This window comes from Felis catus, chromosome A3 (genome assembly GCF_018350175.1).
Source record: "Felis catus isolate Fca126 chromosome A3, F.catus_Fca126_mat1.0, whole genome shotgun sequence".
NCBI classification, from domain to species: Eukaryota; Metazoa; Chordata; class Mammalia; order Carnivora; family Felidae; genus Felis; species Felis catus.
The window spans coordinates 40685039-40705221 of NC_058370.1; the positions used below are offsets into that span (position 1 = coordinate 40685039).

Genomic DNA, 20183 nt, shown 5'->3' on the forward strand with positions numbered 1-20183 from the left:
GATGTATATCCCTGTACTACATTTTCAATGTAAATTATCTGGAATTCACTTTGTGTATTAAAATTGTAGTGAAACTTTAAAGATAGATACTAGACATATAGGAGAAAAATTCCCTTTGGTCCATCATTTATTTATTTATTTATTTTTATATGAAATTTATTGACAAATTAGTTTCCATACAACACCCAGTGCTCATCCCAAAAGGTGCCCTCCTCAATACCCATCACCCACCCTCTCCTCCCTCCCACCCCCCATCAACCCTCAGTTTGTTCTCAGTTTTTTAAGAGTCTCTTATGCTTTGGCTCTCTCCCACTCTAACCTGTTTTTTTTTTTTTCCTTCCCCTCCCCCATGGGTTCCTGTTAATTTCTCAGGGTCCACATAAGAGTGAAACCATATGGTATCTGTCTTTCTCTGTATGGCTTATTTCACTTAGCATCACACTCTCCAGTTCCATCCACGTTGCTACAAAAGGCCATATTTCATTTTTTCTCATTGCCACGTAATATTCCATTGTGTATATAAACCACAATTTCTTTATCCATTCATCAGTTGATGGACATTTAGGCTCTTTCCATAATTTGGCTATTGTTGAGAGTGCTGCTATGAACATTGGGGTACAAGTGGCCCTATGCATCAGTATTCCTGTATCCCTTGGATAAATTCCTAGCAGTGCTATTGCTGGGTCATAGGGTAGGTCTATTTTTAATTTTCTGAGGAACCTCCACACTGCTTTCCAGAGCAGCTGCACCAATTTGCATTCCCACCAACAGTGCAAGAGGGTTCCCGTTTCTCCACATCCTCTCCAGCATCTAGAGTCTCCTGATTTGTTCATTTTGGCCACTCTGACTGGCGTGAGGTGATACCTGAGTGTGGTTTTGATTTGTATTTCCCTGATAAGGAGCGACGCTGAACATCTTTTCATCTGCCTGTTGGCCATCCGGATGTCTTCTTTAGAGAAGTGTCTATTCATGTTTTCTGCCCATTTCTTCACTGGGTTATTTGTTTTTCAGGTGTGGAGTTTGGTGAGCTCTTTATAGATTTTGGATACTAGCCCTTTGTCCGATATGTCATTTGCGAATATCTTTTCCCATTCCGTTGGTTGCCTTTGAGTTTTGATGGTTGTTTCCTTTGCTGTGCAGAAGCTTTTTATCTTCATAAGGTCCCAGTAATTCACTTTTGCTTTTAATTCCCTTGCCTTTGGGGATGTGTCGAGTAAGAGATTGCTACGGCTGAGGTCAGAGAGGTCTTTTCCTGCTTTCTCCTCTAAGGTTTTGATGGTTTCCTGTCTCACATTTAGGTCCTTTATCCATTTGGAGTTTATTTTTGTGAATGGTGTGAGAAAGTGGTCTAGTTTCAACCTTCTGCATGTTGCTGTCCAGTTCTCCCAGCACCATTTGTTAAAGAGGCTGTCTTTTTTTCCATTGGATGTTCTTTCCTGCTTTGTCAAAGATGAGTTGGCCATACGTTTGTGGGTCTAGTTCTGGGGTTTCTATTCTATTCCATTGGTCTATGTGTCTGTTTTTGTGCCAATACCATGCTGTCTTGATGATGACAGCTTTGTAGTAGAGGCTAAAGTCTGGGATTGTGATGCCTCCTGCTTTGGTCTTCTTCTTCAAAATTCCTTTGGCTATTCTGGGCCTTTTGTGGTTCCATATGAATTTTAGGATTGCTTGTTCTAGTTTCGAGAAGAATGCTGGTGCAATTTTGATTGGGATTGCATTGAATGTGTAGATAGCATTTTTCCAATCCATGAGCAGGGAATGTCTTTCCATTTCTTTAAATCTTCTTCAATTTCCTTCATAAGCTTTCTATAGTTTTCAGCATACAGATCCTTTACATCTTTGGTTAGATTTATTCCTAGGTATTTTATGCTTCTTGGTGCAATTGTGAATGGGATCAGTTTCTTTATTTGTCTTTCTGTTGCTTCATTGTTAGTGTATAAGAATGCAACTGATTTCTGTACATTGATTTTGTATCCTGCAACTTTGCTGAATTCATGTATCAGTTCTAGTAGACTTTTGGTGGAGTCTGTCGGATTTTCCATGTATAATATCATGTCATCTGCAAAAAGCGAAAGCTTGACTTCGTCTTTCCTTTGATTTCCTTTTGTTGTCTGATTGCTGATGCTAGAACTTCCAGCACTATGTTAAACAGCAGCGGTGAGAGTGGGCATCCTTGTCGTGTTCCTGATCTCAGGGAAAAAGCTCTCAGTTTTTCCCCGTTGAGGATGATGTTAGCTGTGGGCTTTTCATAAATGGCTTTTATGATCTTTAAGTATGTTCCTTCTATCCCGACTTTCTCAAGGGTTTTTATTAAGAAAGGGTGCTGGATTTTGTCAAAGGCCTTTTCTGCATCGATTGACAGGATCATATGGTTCTTCTCTTTTTTTTTGTTAATGTGATGTATCACGTTGATTGATTTGCGAATGTTGAACCAGCCCTGCATCCCAGGAATGAATCCCACTTGATCATGGTGAATAATTCTTTTTATATGCCGTTGAATTCGATTTGCTAGTATCTTATTGAGAATTTTTGCATCCATATTCATCAGGGATATTGGCCTGTAGTTCTCTTTTTTGACTGGGTCTCTGTCTGGTTTAGGAATCAAAGTAATACTGGCTTCATAGAATGAGTCTGGAAGTTTTCCTTCCCTTTCTATTTCTTGGAATAGCTTGAGAAGGATAGGTATTATCTCTGCTTTAAACGTCTGGTAGAACTCCCCTGGGAAGCCATCTGGTCCTGGACTCTTATTTGTTGGGAGATTTTTGATAACCGATTCAATTTCTTCGCTGGTTATGGGTCTGTTCAAGCTTTCTATTTCCTCCTGATTGAGTTTTGGAAGAGTGTGGGTGTTCAGGAATTTGTCCATTTCTTCCAGGTTGTCCAATTTGTTGGCATATAATTTTTCATAGTATTCCCTGATAATTGTTTGTATCTCTGAGGGATTGGTTGTAATAATTCCATTTTCATTCATGATTTTATCTATTTGGGTCATTTCCCTTTTCTTTTTGAGAAGCCTGGCTAGAGGTTTGTCAATTTTGTTTATTTTTTCAAAAAACCAACTCTTGGTTTCGTTGATCTGCTCTACAGTTTTTTTAGATTCTATATTGTTTATTTCTGCTCTGATCTTTATTATTTCTCTTCTTCTGCTGGGTTTAGGCTGCCTTTGCTGTTCTGCTTCTAGTTCCTTTAGGTGTGCTGTTAGATTTTGTATTGGGTATTTTTCTTGTTTCTTGAGATAGGCCTGGATTGCAATGTATTTTCCTCTCAGGACTGCCTTCGCTGCGTCCCAAAGCGTTTGGATTGTTGTATTTTCATTTTCGTTTGTTTCCATATATTTTTTAATTTCTTCTCTAATTGCCTGGTTGACCCACTCATTCGTTAGTAGGGTGTTCTTTAACCTCCATGCCTTTGGAGGTTTTCCAGACTTTTTCCTGTGGTTGATTTCAAGCTTCATAGCATTGTGGTCTGAAAGTATGCATGGTATAATTTCAATTCTTGTAAACTTATGAAGGGCTGTTTTGTGACCCAGTATATGATCTATCTTGGAGAATGTTCCATGTGCACTCGAGAAGAAAGTATATTCTGTTGCTTTGGGATGCAGCGTTCTAAATATATCTGTCATGTCCATCTGATCCAATGTCTCATTCAGGGCCCTTGTTTCTTTATTGACCGTGCGTCTAGATGATCTGTCCATTTCTGTAAGTGGGGTGTTAAAGTCCCCTGCAATTACCACATTCTTATCAATAAGGTTGCTTATGTTTATGAGTAATTGTTTTATATAGTTGGGGGCTCCGGTATTCGGCGCATAGACATTTATAATTGTTAGCTCTTCCTGATGGATAGACCCTGTAACTATTATATAATGTCCTTCTTCATCTCTTGTTACAGCCTTTAATTTAAAGTCTAGTTTGTCTGATATAAGTATGGCTACTCCAGCTTTCTTTTGGCTTCCAGTCGCATGATAAATAGTTCTCCATCCCCTCACTCTCAATCTAAAGGTGTCCTCAGGTCGAAAATGAGTCTCTTGTAGACAGCAAATAGATGGGTCTTGTTTTTTTATCCATTCTGATACCCTATGTCTTTTGGTTGGCGCATTTAATCCATTTACATTCAGTGTTATTATAGAAAGATACGGGTTTAGAGTCATTGTGATGTCTGTATGTTTTATGCTTGTAGTGATGTCTCTGGGACTTTGTCTCACAGGTTCCCCCTTAGGATCTCTTGTAGGGCTGGTTTAGTGGTGACAAATTCCTTCAGTTTTTGTTTGTTTGGGAAAACCTTTATCTCTCCTTCTATTCTAAATGACAGACTTGCTGGGTAAAGGATTCTCGGCTGCATATTTTTTCTGTCTAGCACCCTGAAAATCTCGTGCCAATTCTTTCTGGCCTGCCAAGTTTCAAAAGAGAGATCAGTCACGAGTCTTATAGGTCTCCCTTTATATGTGAGGGCACGTTTACCCCTTGCTGCTTTCAGAATTTTCTCTTTATCCTTGTATTTTGCCAGTTTCACTATGATATGTCGTGCAGAAGATCGATTCAAGTTACGTCTGAAGGGAGTTCTCTGTGCCTCTTGGATTTCAATGCCTTTTTCCTTCCCCAGTTCAGGGAAGTTCTCAGCTATTATTTCTTCAAGTACCCCTTCAGCACCTTTCCCTCTCTCTTCCTCCTCTGGGATACCAATTATGCGTATATTATTTCTTTTTAGTGTATCACTTAGTTCTCTAATTTTCCCCTCATACTCCTGGATTTTTTTATCTCTCTTTTTCTCAGCTTCCTCTTTTTCCATAACTTTATCCTCTAGTTCACCTATTCTCTCCTCTGCCTTTTCAAGCCGAGCTGTGGTGGTTTCCATTTTGTTATGCATTTCGTTTAAAGCGTTTTTCAGCTCCTCGTGACTGTTCCTTAGTCCCTTGATCTCTGTAGCAAGAGATTCTCTGCTGTCCTGTATACTGTTTTCAAGCCCAGCGATTAATTTTATGACTATTATTCTAAATTCACTTTCTGTTATATTATTTAAATCCTTTTTGATCAGCTCATTAGCTGTTGTTATTTCCTGGAGATTCTTCTGAGGGGAATTCTTCCGCTTGGTCATTTTGGATAGTTCACGGCGTGGTGAGGACCTGCAGGGCCCTTCCCCTGTGCTGTGGTGTATAAGTGGAGTTGGTGGGCGGGGCCGCAGTCAGACCTGATGTCTGCCCCCAGCCCACCGCTGGGGCCACAGTCAGACTGGTGTGTGCCTTCTCTTCCCCTCTCCTAGGGGCGGGATTCACTGTGGGGTGGTGTGGCCCGTCTGGGCTACTTGCACACTGCCAGGCTTGTGATGCTGGGGATCTGGCGTATTAGCTGGGGTGGGTAGGCAAGGTGCACGGGGGCAGGAGGGGCAGGCTTAGATCGCTTCTCCTTAGGTGATCCTCTTCAGGAGGGGCCCTGTGGCAGCGGGAGGGAGTCAGATCCGCTGCTGGAGGTTTGGCTCCGCAGAAGCACAGAGTTGGGTGTTTGCACGGAGCGAGCAAGTTCCCTGGCAGGAACTGGTTCCCTTTGGGATTTTGGCTGGGGGATGGGCGGGGGAGATGGCGCTGGAGAGCGCCTTTGTTCCCCACCAAGCTGAGCTCTGTCGTCAGGGGGCTCAGCAGCTCTCCCTCCCTTTGTCCTCCAGCCTTCCCGCTTTCCGAGCAGAGCTGTTAACTTATGACCTCCCAGACGCTAAGTCGCGCTTGTTGTGGGAACACAGTCCGTCAGGCCCCTCCGCTTTTGCCAGCCAGACTCGGGGGCTCTGCTTGGCCGGCGAGCCGCCCCTCCGCCCCGGCTCCCTCCCGCCAGTCCGTGGAGCGCGCACCGCCTCGCCGCCCTTCCTACCCTCTTCCGTGGGCCTCTCGTCTGCGTTTGGCTCCGGCGACTCCGTTCTCTGGTCCATCATTTAAACCCTACTTTTATCTGAAAATAATTACTTATATAAAGAGATTATTGAGAGAGCAAAATAATAAAGATGTTAAATCCCTTGGAGTTGTATCTTTTTAATTTAAGAGCACGTTCATATTTGTAGTGGTATAAGATCATCTTTATAAACCACAGTAACAGTCCTTGTATGTTATAGTGATATGGTAGATGGGATCCAGGAACATGGTTTAATAAACCATCTACCCTTTGTTTTAATGCCCTATGTAATTATTGAATAGGTAATGCATTCATATAATTTGAATGTAAAACATATATCTAACAAGTAACCATTAAAACTCTCCTCATATTTGCCTCCATCTTTGCAGTTTTTATCACTAGCCTGGTAGAAAATCACTGTTATTAATTGCTTGTTATTGCTTCCAGAGATATTTTATGCAAGTATAGCTAAAAGAAACATGTATTCTTTCCTTCACCTGTGGGGTATTTTTACACTAATGGTAGCATACTAATTATACTTTTTTTGCATATTTTTTAACTTAGTAATACATCTTGGATATCTGTTAATATCCACATACAAATACCTTTGTTGCTTTTTTCACAGAAGCATAATATTTCATTGTATAAAGTACAATTATTTTACTAGTCTCTGTTGATGGATATTTAGGTCGTTTCCAATGTTTGGCTATTATATACAGTGTTGCAGTAAATGACCTGTATAAATGCCATTTTGCATACGAGTAAGCATATTATATACAATACCTTCCTATAAATAGAACTATTGGATCAAAATGAATCTACATTTATAATTTTGATAGGAATGTTTAAAACACTGTCTCTGGGGATGGGACCAATTTGTACTTTAGTTGTATGAGCATGTTTGAGAAACTTGAACCATGACTGGTGCTCATTTATTTGTATAAGAATGAATTAAACTACTTAGAATCTATAGATCAATTCTTAATAGGCAAAGAGAAGAGGAATTGCATTTGAGAGCAGCAAAAGAATCTTAGAGGCCGTCTTATTCAACTCCTTCTTTTAGCTTTGGAGAGGGAAACACAAAGAGTGACTTGTCTGAGGTTATGCAGCTGATTAGTGACAGATCTGGGGCTTCTGACTTATAATTGGATCTTAGGACTTAATGTGTAGTATGCTTTCCACATCAGAGCAGAGATGACAACTCTCATTCCTGCCTGTGTGTTCAAGATGTCTTGGATGCTGGTGGTTGTTGTTGATGGTGGTGGTGGTAGTAATTGAGCCCCTGCATGCATCAGAAGTCAAATTAAACATTTCTGTTTACATGATTTTATTTATACCAAGGGATCCACATATTCATGTACCAGTGAAAGCATTGTCTATGGATTGAATTCATATATCTCGCATATATGTGTCCACTATCAAGATGCTATTGTGTTTAATAAAATGTAAATTAATGCAAAGCATCATTGACATTATAATAGCTGTTTGTCTCTAACTTATTTTCAATCAATGGATTTTGAAACTACTATCATGAAAGGGTAGTCTATAATATTTTTTATATGTAAACAGGATCCTTAATACTCACAAAGCTTGCAAGCTGCTTAAGGTTTCTTGTGACTGCCCAGCTATCATTCTCTACTCCACCTGGCTCCATTACAAAGTCTATTATTTATTTTTTTTTAATTTTTTTTTCAATGTTTATTTATTTTTGGGACAGAGAGAGACAGAGCATGAACGGGGGATGGGCAGAGAGAGAGAGGGAGACACAGAATCGGAAACAGGCTCCAGGATCTGAGCCATCAGCCCAGAGCCTGACGCGGGGCTCGAACTCACGGACCGCGAGATTGTGACCTGGCTGAAGTCGGACGCTTAACCAACTGCGCCACCCAGGCGCCCCTACAAAGTCTATTATTAATGATGTCCACATCACAGCAGAAACCACAGAGATCATCTGAGCAGCTTATTTGTTTTATGGATAAGGAACCCAAGGCAGGGACCAGTGAAAAGATGGCTTCATCTGGGGCACTTGGCAAGTCAGGGCTGGAGCTGGAATTGGAAAGATGACCTCCTGACCGAGTTTTATAACAGGAAAAGAGGAACTTGTCAGTGTAGAAGAGTCACTCCTAAGTGCTATGAACAATTAAAATAATGAAGGAAATTTATTTTTGAGCCTCACTTTGATTTGCCTCCAGCTTTGTGGATCTGAGAGGTCATCGTGTTGGTCGATAATAACATTTGATCTTGGATGTTGTAAGTTTAATATAGAGCATAAAATACAGAGATCAATATTTTCATGTTGAGGAGGAAGCTCATTGATTGGCTGCTTGTCTTCAGACTTTTAAATTAAATAGAAAACTATAAAAATGTAATAAATAATGTTTCATAAATTCCCTTTGTTATGTGGACAATGATGTCTAAAGTAAAAAGCAAAGAAAAATGATTCTTTAAAATGTCACTATTTCCTCCTTTTATGATCTCTCTCTCTCTCTCTCTCTCTCTCTCTCTCCCCTTCCCATTAATGCCTCTAAGCCCTGTTTTTACTTGGCTCAAGTAGACACATCTTTATGATCCCAGATACGAGGCACTTATTCTTGACCCTCTCCATCCATAAAATAAGGAAACCAAGGTCATATTCTATTGCTCCTTTATGTATTAAGTATCTGATGTACAAAGGCAATGGGTAAGGAGGGGAACCAAAAAACACAGCCTTGTCCTTCAACAATGGCAGTGAGGGTGCCAGAGTTGCCCCAGCACATTTCCCAAAGATAAATTTGTCCCTTGAGGTACTCTGTAAAACATAGTTTTCAAGAGTCAAATGTATTCCATTCTGTATCCCTCTCGTGGAGACTCACAATCCATGGTAGCATACTAAAGGTCTTAAAAGTTCTGCACTAAGGTAGCTATTTTGATGTAATTTCCCCCAGTGACTCCCAAATTTAATTGACCTTTAAATTCACATCTTATGGTACCCACTTTTGGGAAATGTTTTCTGTAGAATCCTGTGTTGTTACTCTACAGCTTTTCTACCTTTGGATTCATTAGGGGATGTAGAATATCATAGGTGGACACAAACACATAGTCACAAAGGGGAAAGTGAAGAAAAGCTAAATACAACCTTCCTTCTTCATCTAGCATTTACTGCAATATGGAAACTAATGTGAAATATTCATTAAAAAATTCACGACATATGGTACAGAGCTTGTATTGCTTCAATATATACAACTCTTACTTGTTACTCTTATTACAAAAAAATGATATCACTGTGTGCTAGGTTTTTTGTTTGTTTTGTTTTGTTTTCCTGAATATAACCTAATCTCCCTCTGTCCTCTCCTGTATTGCAGCGGTCCTCACGTTAAGCCAGGTTTGCCTGTGAAAGAATATCTGCATGAATTCACTGGTGATGTTTTTGCCTATTTTGATCACAAGATATCATCTTTAATATTATCTAACAAGGGTTTAAATACTGTTTCAGAGTTAAAAGTTGAAATCAACATTTGTGGGATTTTCTCAAACATCAAGTAATATACTCAGTATTTAGCAGGCAAACAACAAAGGTTTTACCCTTAGTGACTTATTCGCTAGTGAAATGTCCTATGCAATTTAAAACTAGTCTCACTTTTGTAATGTGTTTTTGTCTTGTCATTATTGTTGAAATTAAGTGGTACTGATCAAAGTAAATGATTTCACTTCATTATATGATTCCGATAATACTAGACCAAATTTGTCTTTCTGATCAGAGGTGATTAGTCGTCATTACTTACATCAATGAAATGGGCTAATAATCCAGATTAACAGATAAGACTGGAAAGCAGATGTTATTAGGCATTCAAATAATTTGGTTTATAATTTTAGTTCTTTCTTATGATCCTTATGGACTTTAAAACTAGAACAGTTCAAGGGTGCCTGGGTGGCTGAGTCAGTTAAGCATCTGACTTCAGCTCAGGTCATAATCTTGTGGTTCATGAGTTTGAGCCCCGCATCTAGTTCTGTATTGACAGCTCAGAACCTGGAGCCTGCTTCAGATACTGTGTCTCCCTCTCTCTCTGACCCTCCTCTGCTCACACTCTGTCTCTCTGTCTCAAAAATAAATAAACATTAAAAAAAATTAAAAAACCCAGAACAGTTCTATTTCATTATGGTCCTAAATGTAAAAATGTATGCGTGTGTAGATATTTAAAAAATACAATGACTGGTTGATGTAGAAAAAAAAATCTAATCTTTTGTTTTAAACATAAAGGCTGAAAGGTACAGATTGTATTTTGAAAGTTTTAATATAGTAAAAATTAGAAGCTAGGTAATTTCTAGGGAGTGTTTTCCCTAGCATACCTCACTTATGTGAGGATTGGTAGGTTGCATTTTAAAACTGGTAGCAATATTTTGAAGTTATTCCTTTTAGGGTTATCACTGATTGTTATAAATTATCTTGGCACATTTTCAGAAACTTGCCCTTTTTTATTATTGTGTACAATGCCTAAAACTGTTGTCTTATTTATAAGTAAAGTGATGTGTAACATTGGCTCTTCCCATGTCAATTCAGAATGCTCATTTTGCAGGCAATTATTTCTCAGTTTATTTCCCACCACGGATTTGTCTTTTGCCAGGGTGCCAATTATTCACATCTTGTGTTATAATCGGTCTCACTTGGATCTGACCAATAACGATGGAATAATTTACTGCTAGGGGATGCCCTTTCACAATGATCACCTTCCTGGGCAATTGTCTACTTTAAGAGGCTGTGCTATATAAAATCTTTTACCAGAGAAGCATTTGCATTATCAATATTTCTTAACTTGCTCCCGGCTCCAACACAAATACCTAAAATAAATAAAGTGCCAATTTGTGAAAAGTGAAAAACACCTTGCTTATGCTATTTCTTCTTCCTTTTGCATGTGCAGATGTCATCCACACTGTAGGACCAATAGCCAGAGGCCATATTAATGGTTCCCACAAGGAAGACCTTGCAAATTGCTATAAATCATCTCTGAAGCTGGTGAAAGAAAATAACATCCGATCAGTTGTAAGTAATTTTATGTTTCTTATTTCTTATTCATTTCAGCCTTTATATTTGGGAAATCAGACTTGTCCAAAATGACAGTAGGAAACCATTTCTAAAATTTGGAAAACTAAGGTTAAGTTTCTCAGTAAGTGATGTGGGCACTATTTTGTGTACCCTAAATATCTGCTTAATTATCCATGATGGTTTAGGATTTAACACTGTAGGATCACACAACCAGAGCCATCTCATCTACTTTCTTCCAATCATTGTGCCACTGGCTTTTGAAGAAAGTGTGTGTGTGTTTGCATTTTAACTTGAAATTTGCTGCTTTTTAAATCTGTTTGGCTCTTCTTAAACTATGCCACATCCCTTCTAAGCTTTATCCGTTTAGACAAAGTTCAAAAAAATGCGGGTCTAGTCTATTTCCTTACCAGCAGGCTGGGATGAAAGGAAGTCTCTTCGAGCTGGATTTGGAAGTATTTGTTCACCTGCTTTTCTTTTGCAACATGTCCTACGTTTATTACATATCAATTACACCAGGAAAATAAAAGTATGAGAAAAATGAGAGTGTAAATACCCAGTAGTAAATTAATTTGGGCAGAATCCCTGGGATTCTTTTCACATAGATTATAACCTTGGTGAAATGCTGGGACAGGAAAATAGTTAAACAATTGACTTCTTAGCAGGCTGAATGGATCAGCCTTGCTTAGGGGGTCACAAAATTGAAGGCTTTATTACTTGTATAAAGGAGCATTGAGAGACACATTTAGATAACCTGGGATAGTGGCTGGACTTTTCGTGCATGATTATAATTTTGAAATGTCTTTTTTAGTGCACATAGGTGAGTTTGCTTAAAATAACAAAACTTTTTTTGCAAGCTAATTTTATGGCTTTTAAACCTTTGCATAATTATTAACAGAGATTAATATTTTATTTTACTCTTTCATTTTTTATTTTTTTTCTTTAAAAATAAATCAGTAAGTAAGACCACTCTGTCTTAGAGGAGAAAGCTGAAGTTCAGAGAGAATGAAGCAAAGCAAACTACTGAACCAGTAGATTTTGTTCTTTACAGCAAAATAAGGAAACTCAAAACAGGTGTGCATACACGTTTAGGGAATAATTAAAATTTTGTCAACGTGGCTTATTGATTCAAAAGGTGGGGGCTGAAATGCTTGGAAAAATGGATATGTAGAGAAGTTTCTAGCCTGGCAAATATAGACCTTGAGACCTGAAGAGAATTGGCTAATGAATTCACTGGCATCTCTGATGACCCCTTTTCTAAAGACAGGAGAAAGTAAGATGCTAGACAACTATAAATAGTGTAAAAGCAGCACCCATCCTTTTAATAGGAAAAAGAAACATCCCTAACCATGATGATCTTAAGACAATCATAGCTGCTGTTATACTACTTGCCACTATTAGGTAAGAAGTGGGAGAATTATAGACTGAGTTAAATTGACATTTATGAGATGACCTACAGATGGACTGAGACTACTCTAATCATCCTGGGATTGGATGAGGTCTATCTTAATATCTTGGATGATGATTTTGAGGGGTTAATTATATCTCACTTGGTGCTAAATTAGCAGGTGGTGCTAAACTAAAGTCACTTTAATATTAGTAAACAAAAATAGAGGTGGAAAATATTTGCGAAATGTGAAGCAAAATGTCAGCTAAATTAATCACATGTTATATCATGGTTGAATGGAGTTTCTATCAAATGTCTTGTCTCTAATTCACACACAAAAATCCATTTTCCTTCCTTCCTTCCTTCCTTCTTTACCTCCTTTCCTTCCTTCTTCTCTGCCTCACACCTTTCCTCCATGCTTCTTTCTTTTCTTTTCTTTTTTTCTTTTCTTTTCTTTCTTTCTCTTTCTTTCTTTCTTTCTTTCTTTCTTTCTTTCTTTCTCTCTTTCCTTCATTTCTTCTGTCCTTCCTTCCTTCCTTCTTTCCTTCCTTCCTTCCTTCCTTCAAGGAGGAAACAAGGCTTTGTATTTTATATGGAATGTCATGTTCTTGGCCAATGTTAAAAAATTATAATGCTTAAAAAATCATAATATTAATGTCATCAAATCCTCATTATGTGGGGAAAATGGAAAATTCTTAGCAACTTATTGCAACTGGATATATGTTTGATAGTGTAGGCTTATACTTTATAGACTTATTAAAATAGATAGGGAGCGATTATTGCTATAAAAAGCCTGGATAGTAAGATAGAAAATAAACTTAACTTGAGCTCATTTATAATACATGTCAAAGAAAATTTCTCAAAAACCCTTTTACCAGTGCTTGCTTTACAATTACCCCTGTGTGACCACAGGCAAGCCATGTCAACACTTCATAGCCTCAGGAGAAAACATGTTTCATAACTTCAATTTCTACATACAAAGAATCACCAAATTATTACTGTTATCTCAGATATATCTAACTCAAGAGGCTGTTATGGGGGTCAGTTGAGATAATGGATGTAAGACAACTGGAAAAATGTAATTCTCTATCAAAGTATTTGGTAATATTACTTTAAGTATAAGTTATTTTCACATTTTATGATTTGGCAAATTTAAGAGATTGAGATCATTCCTACTTTGGCATCTATTCTGAAAACCTGACCTCTAAACATTCATCATGTCATTTCTTGATGCTATTAAGACAGAAATAAATTATTACCAAGTATTCAGTTAGTACATTTGCAAAGGAAAAACTCAATTGTTCCCCCCCCACCCCCCGTGTAGGGAAAAACTTTGTTGTTGTTTTGACTTAAAAAAATTTTAAATGTTTATTTTTGAGAGAGAGAGCATGCACATGCATGAATAGGGGAGGAACAGAGAGAGAGAGAGAGAGAGAGAGAGAGAGAGAGAGAAAGAATATGAGTGAGGTGGCAGCAGAGAGAAAGGGGGACAGATGATATGAAACAGGATCCATGCTGACAGCAGAGAGTCCAATGTGGGGTTCAAACTCATGAACCATGAGATCATGATCTGGGCTGAAGTCGGACGCCTAACCGACTGAGCCACCCAAGCGCCCCCAAATTTTGTTCTTCTTGATTTTGTGTTTATTCCCTGTAAGTCTTCTTTTCTTTTCACACAAATCCCTTCACTTCTGGTTACCAAATATGTGGAGGTTTCTCCTCATACCCAGCAATTCACTGGGCCACCTTATGGGTGTCCTACATTTAATTCAGTTTTGATACTAATTACCTGGCAATAGTGTCAGATCTCCTAGGTTAAGGGCCCAGTCCCAAATGGTCCGATCCCTAACCCCAGTTTTCTCCACACTTAAACCCTTCAGATGCCAGTAGCAAGTTCAGTCTCTGAACCAACCAGCTATAGATACAAGGTTCCAATGACCTCCTCCTTGGGTTCAGTTAATTGCTAGAGAGGCTCACAGAACTCAAGGATATACTTGCTTACAGTTGCCAGTTTGTTAAAGGATGTGATAAAAGATATAGATGAACATCCAGGTGAACGGGTATCTAGGGCAAGGTCAGGGAGGGCCCCAACTATAGGAGCTTCTGTCCCTGTGTAACTGGGGTGTTTTACCCTTCTAGTATGATTGTGTTTGCCAACCTGATAGCTCTCTGAACCCTGTCCTAATGTGAGACTCCCTCACAGTCATGACCAATCATCAACTCCACTTCTAGTCCTTCTTTCCTGTTTGGATGATGAGAGGTAAAGCTGAAAATTTCAAGCTTCTAATCATTGTTTGGTCTTTCTAGTGACCAGCCCCCATCCAGGACCCAGTCAAGAGCCCAACAAGAATTGCCTCATTAGAAAAAAAGTTGCCCCTAGTGCTCTTATTACTTAGGAATTTACAAGGGTTTTCAGAGTCCTGTGTCAGAGATGTAGTCAAAGACAAGTATTAAAACAAAAGATGCTTCTAAGCTTCTTATTACTTAGAAAATTACAAGAGTTTTAGGAACTCTGTGTCAAGAACTGGGGACAGAGACCAATATATATTTTCTATTATCTTATAATAAATTTATTCAGGCAATTAAAACTAGTATTAATGTTGTTTATAACTATTAGTGTCATCTTATTTCTAAGCATGAATAATATTGTTACTATTACCAATTCATATTTGTATTGGAAGTACAGAACATACCATAGACTTCTATTGCTCAGTAGATGCATTGAATTGAATTAAATTATATGACTCTTGTCACCAGAATTAACTGTATTAAATTTATAGTCTAATCTTTCAATTTTCAAAAAATACTCATATAATTATGGTTTCTCCCATGATGCATCATTTTACAACAAAGATACAAAAATGAATGAAGATTATCTATTTACAGTAGGGTAGCAGATATGTAACAAAGTAGCTGTAAAGCAATATGGTAAAGGCCATAATGGTCTGGACCAGCTAGGTTGTGGTACAACTACAAATAACCTCAAAATCTCAGCAGCCTGTGTTCAGAGACCCTGGCTTACAGACATACCATCATCTCACAGCTGTCGTGTTTCAAACTGACAACCTGCTCAGCCATAGAACAGAGACCTTGCAAACTCATGCATTAACTTTTTACCATCTCAGCTTAGACATGACACACACCATTTCTGCTCCTATTTCATTGGACAGAACTATTCACATAGCCCTGTCTAGTGGCACGGGGGCCAGAGAAATATCCATGAATAAATGAAATATTTGATAGGCACTGCTTTTCTGCCAAAGTTAAACCAAAGGCTTTGGGATCACAGTACAGTGGTCAGAGATATCTGCCATATTCTAATTTCTCCAAAGGAATTCTTTAAAATTTTAATGGAGGTAAAACAAATAGTGTGATCACTTATTTATTTTAAAAAATATTAATAATGCTTATCAGTACCAACACATTTTAAGCATCTTCTAAGACCCAGAGGGTATAATGATTGTCTTCACATATACAATTTGTCTCAATCTCCTGCCCATCCAGACAAATAAATAGACCAGATCATCATATCCATTGTGTGATTTGAGAGCAATCTCTAGCTCTCATCACTTTTAAACATCTTCCCACAGATGTCTGAAATTCCATAATTAATGAGTAATTTATGATGGTCAGGCATTGTCCTTTCTCTTCAATTTTCCTTTAAAATGCAAATACTCATGAGATCTGTAGATAATTAATTTCCTAATACCCTAACATGAAGAAATTTATCACATTACTTTTCACTTTAGCAGCATAAATTAGAGGATGATAAAAGTGTTCAGCATCTCAGCCTGAGGGAGGAGGGGAATTGGAAGGGGGTCTGGAGGAAGGTTGAGAGAAACAGAAAACACAGAAACAGAAAACAGCGGGATACAAATAAATTTCATGTACCTCCCAGTTTTGCTAAAAAAGAAATTTTTAAATAGAGAAGGGGGAAAAGTTATAGTTACACATAACTATCTAGAAGTAAGGTAGTTATTTCGTTTTTGGAACATGTTGTAGACAAAATTTTTTCACTATGAAAAAAATAATACTCCTTTATTAATTTAAGAGATAAAGTTTCCTTATATTTCTCTCCTGTGTCCATTCTTCTTGGTGGCTTCTTTCCAGTATATGTCTACATGTTTGCTTTAGGTTGTAAAAGGATAAAAGTAATCAATAAATCTAATGGTTCATTTTACAGTGGCACATCTCTTCTGTGAATTATTAATTAGCACAGCTTTGTTAATAGTGATGAATGTTTAAATTTACGATTTCAATCATGATTCTTCCTCAAGTCTTAAAGTTTCAAATGAAAAATCTGAATAATCTTTCATGCTCTCTAGACCTCATTTTTGCATGTATCTTATTTCTTCCAACTTACTTCAAATAAAATTCACTTATTTTCCTCCAACCATGAATTCCTGTTGGGCAAAATTCAAATATATGCAAATTCACTTTGTGTACGTTCTCCACAACCTTCAGAGTGTTGATTCTTGGATAGGCAAAGTATAAGGCACTATGGAGGGGATAATTAGAAAAACATTAAACTAGAAATGGGAATAGGAAAAAAAAGGTGAAAGAAAAGTGAAAGAGGGTACAGATTTTTTCTAAAACTTTGGGAAAGATAAAGGTAAGTGTCAAAGAATGGATCCAAGTCTTAGAACCGCAGAATTCTAACACATGTGATTTGAGAAATGAATAGTCAGGCTGGTGAAGTTAAACAACTAAATTATTTTGATTTCTGGGACAATGCTGTGTCCTGAGGAAATTAAAAGGGTGTTTTGGGACTGGAAGAGTACTTCACATATACAGAATATCCTTTTGAATGTATATTACCTAAAACATACAAATGGAAGTTATTTATATTATTTTGCTGAATATCTTGGTGAAATTTCAGGGGTGAGTATAGTGTTGAGGGCAGTGAGGAAAGATTCCAATTGCAATTGGATGGACAGACTTATGTAGAGACACTATAGTAGCACAGACATTATCTTACGTATCATAATGTCTTTGTTGTTTTCAAGTGAGCATAGAAATATTTTATAAGGGTTTTTGTAAGTTTCTTGCCATGTATTTTTCTCTTTTTTTGCACTGTGACCTTAAATGTCGTGGCAAATTCTTCTACCATCAGTTTCAGTTTTAGAAACGTAATCCATGCCTTTCAAAATCTGTGCCTTATTACTTCAGAAGTAATAACTTTCCAGGGGCTCCTGGGTGCCTCAGTCTGACTTGCATCAGACTTTTAGTTTCAGCTCAGGTCAGGATCTCATGGTTCATGGGTTCAAGCCCCACACTGGGCTCCGCACTGACCACGTGGACCCTGCCTGGGATTCTCTTTATCTCCCTCTCTCTCTGCCCCTCCCCCAGTCTCACAGGTTCTGTCTCAATTAAAAAAAAAAACTTTAAAAAATAACTTCCAATGGAAAAGACAATGGACTTACAATGTCGGTGCTAACCTCTAAGCATTACAAAAGTAAGCAAATCCTATGTTTCATTGTTTCACTGCAGTGTAGGTTTTCATTTTAAGGTGTAGTCAAGTGCGCCTTATTTTCTTATACAAGTTCCCTTCTGAGAGGGTTGCCATGGCAATGAGTTCTCAGCTTGAGATTCTTAAATGCTGGTTTTATTTCATTATCTGAGTTTCCATTACAGGCCACATCAATCAATGCAGTCCCTTCTTCAAGAAGACTTCTGCAGCCTTGAAAAGATGACCCTTTAATTTGTTACCTCTGCCCCTGCCTAACTTGGCACCACCATTTCCCAGCCAGTACTTCATCTCAAAGCACCCCCTGCAACAGAGCCATTGGTGTGACCTTTCCCCATCTCTTCTTAGGCAGCATCTAGTCTTGGTTCTCAGTTATCTCATTTATAAAAGATAATGCTAGGTGTCCATGTCCTTCCTAGCTGGAATTCTAACAGCTCTGTGACTAATGATACTATTAATAAATAACAAGAACACAAGAATTTTTACATTTGCACTTCACTTTATAGTTTACAACAGTGTGTTCGTATACATCATCTCATTTGTTATTTAAATTCTCCTGCTAGCTCCTTGTATTTCTTTGATTTAGCAAAAGAGGGGAGAACAAGGCTAAATCAATATTTTTCTTTCTTCTTTTTTCCCTACACTCCTAAACTGGGCATACATCCTAACTGGGCATAAGGGTACAAATACATCCTAACTGGGCATAAGGGTACAAAATCTATAATAATATTCTCATCAGGTCATTATTGCTGGCAATAACCAGTGACCAAGAAAGGACAGCAGAGTTGAGGAGGTGCGAAAACATGGAATGATGGTAAATTCATAGACCATGCCTGGAAAACTTAGAATTATATACCTCGACCCATGTTGTCATATATTGCATAATTCATACCACCTGGTGGTATGAATCAGAGAGATGACTTGGGTTACAGAGATCAGTCATTTAGCCAGACAATATAATAATAAGAATAGCTAATATTTTTGAACTGTCACTTTGTGCCAGACATTGTGTTTTACTCATTTAGCCTTGGAACAGCTTGAGTTAGAGTGTGGTTTCTTCCACTTTACGGATGTGGAATATGAGCCAGAAGGACCATGAGTAAATTGCCTAAGGTCTTACCTCTAACAAAAAGTAGAGGTGGGAGTTAAATTGGGAAAGTCTAAATCCAGTGCCTTTTTCCTTTCCTCTGCCGTTTTATGTCTTTTATTTTTTACTTATTTGTGTGTTTATTACTAATTAATTAATTATCTTTTTAAAATAAATAAACCCATGGTACTTTATACTACTGCCTTGTAGGGGGCTTTTTGTGAACATGGCTTTGGACAGTGAAAACAATTGGAGGGTACCACTAGCATTTTGTGAGCCACAGGTGCTACAATGTGTGGGCTGACCAGACACACACTGACAAATTGTCCCTTATCCTGCACAACATGTGAATGTTTTGGCTGACAGTCATATAAGTAAAGCCTATTTATAAACAACAAGGTACATTACAAACAGAGCTTTTGTTTTCAGTATATGAATGAACCACCATGAAAATTAAGGGAAGTTTGTGCTTAGCTTGCTCAGCATTTTGCCTAGTGTCCTGAGAAAACCCTGCCATCGGTGGCCGCACCACTTAGGGTAGTTGGCAACACATTGCACTTGTGTGAATCTGCATTTGCAGATGTTCTTTTTATGGTGATTCCATGTAGGAAAGCAACTGTTTAACCCTTTCATACATGCTGCTTAATTTATTGTGTGTTACACTATGTAGTAGGTAGCCATGTCTGAGTATTTACTTTGAGAACAGAACTTTACCTTGTCACTTTCCCTTTACATCTCTTTCATATCACCCCTATGGCATTATATTCATTTTTAAAAAATTGATGTATTGTCTTGATTTGGATTCCCCTGAAAGCAGACCCGGAGACAAAGATTTGTGCACAAGTAGTTTATTCAGGAGGCTAGGACAGGAAGCACTGGCAGAAGTATGGGGAAGTGAGAAAGGGAAGGGAAGGGAGCCAAGAGTCATATTACAAGGAAGTCACTACTTTGGGCAACAGAGGCTCACTTTTGCTGGCGAGCTCTCTGGAAACCATATAGAACATGCCTACAATTGTCCCATCTGGAGAATGAGGGGAGTTGAGCCATTTATATTTCACCTCCACCTGTGGCTGGCTGAGGACTGCTCCTGGGGTAGTAATTAATTCCCTAGACTTTCCTGTCTGCTCCTTGGCCAGCCTGAGAGAAAACCCTGAGGCAGAATCACATACAGGGACTTGCTGGAGGGTGCTATGCATAGGCAGGTACTGGAACTCTGAATTCTGGGAGGATGTGGGTGGGTCCCTGACACTTTCTGCTTCCTGGATATGGGTAAGTATTACTATTAATAGATGTCATTTCAGCGTATTCAAGTGGTCTTCTCAAAATATTTATTATGGGTCTGATTGAAT

At 38.2% G+C, this 20183-nt stretch overlaps 1 protein-coding gene across 1 annotated transcript in view; it reads left to right on the plus strand.

The window, feature by feature from the left end:
• MACROD2 (mono-ADP ribosylhydrolase 2) overlaps positions 1 to 20183 on the plus strand; it is a 2026389-nt gene that overhangs the window by 1253851 nt on the left and 752355 nt on the right. The window contains exon 6 of the mRNA XM_023251484.2: positions 10772 to 10893. Coding sequence (XP_023107252.2) covers positions 10772 to 10893 — 122 coding nt within the window. The remainder of the gene's footprint in view (positions 1 to 10771; positions 10894 to 20183) is intronic.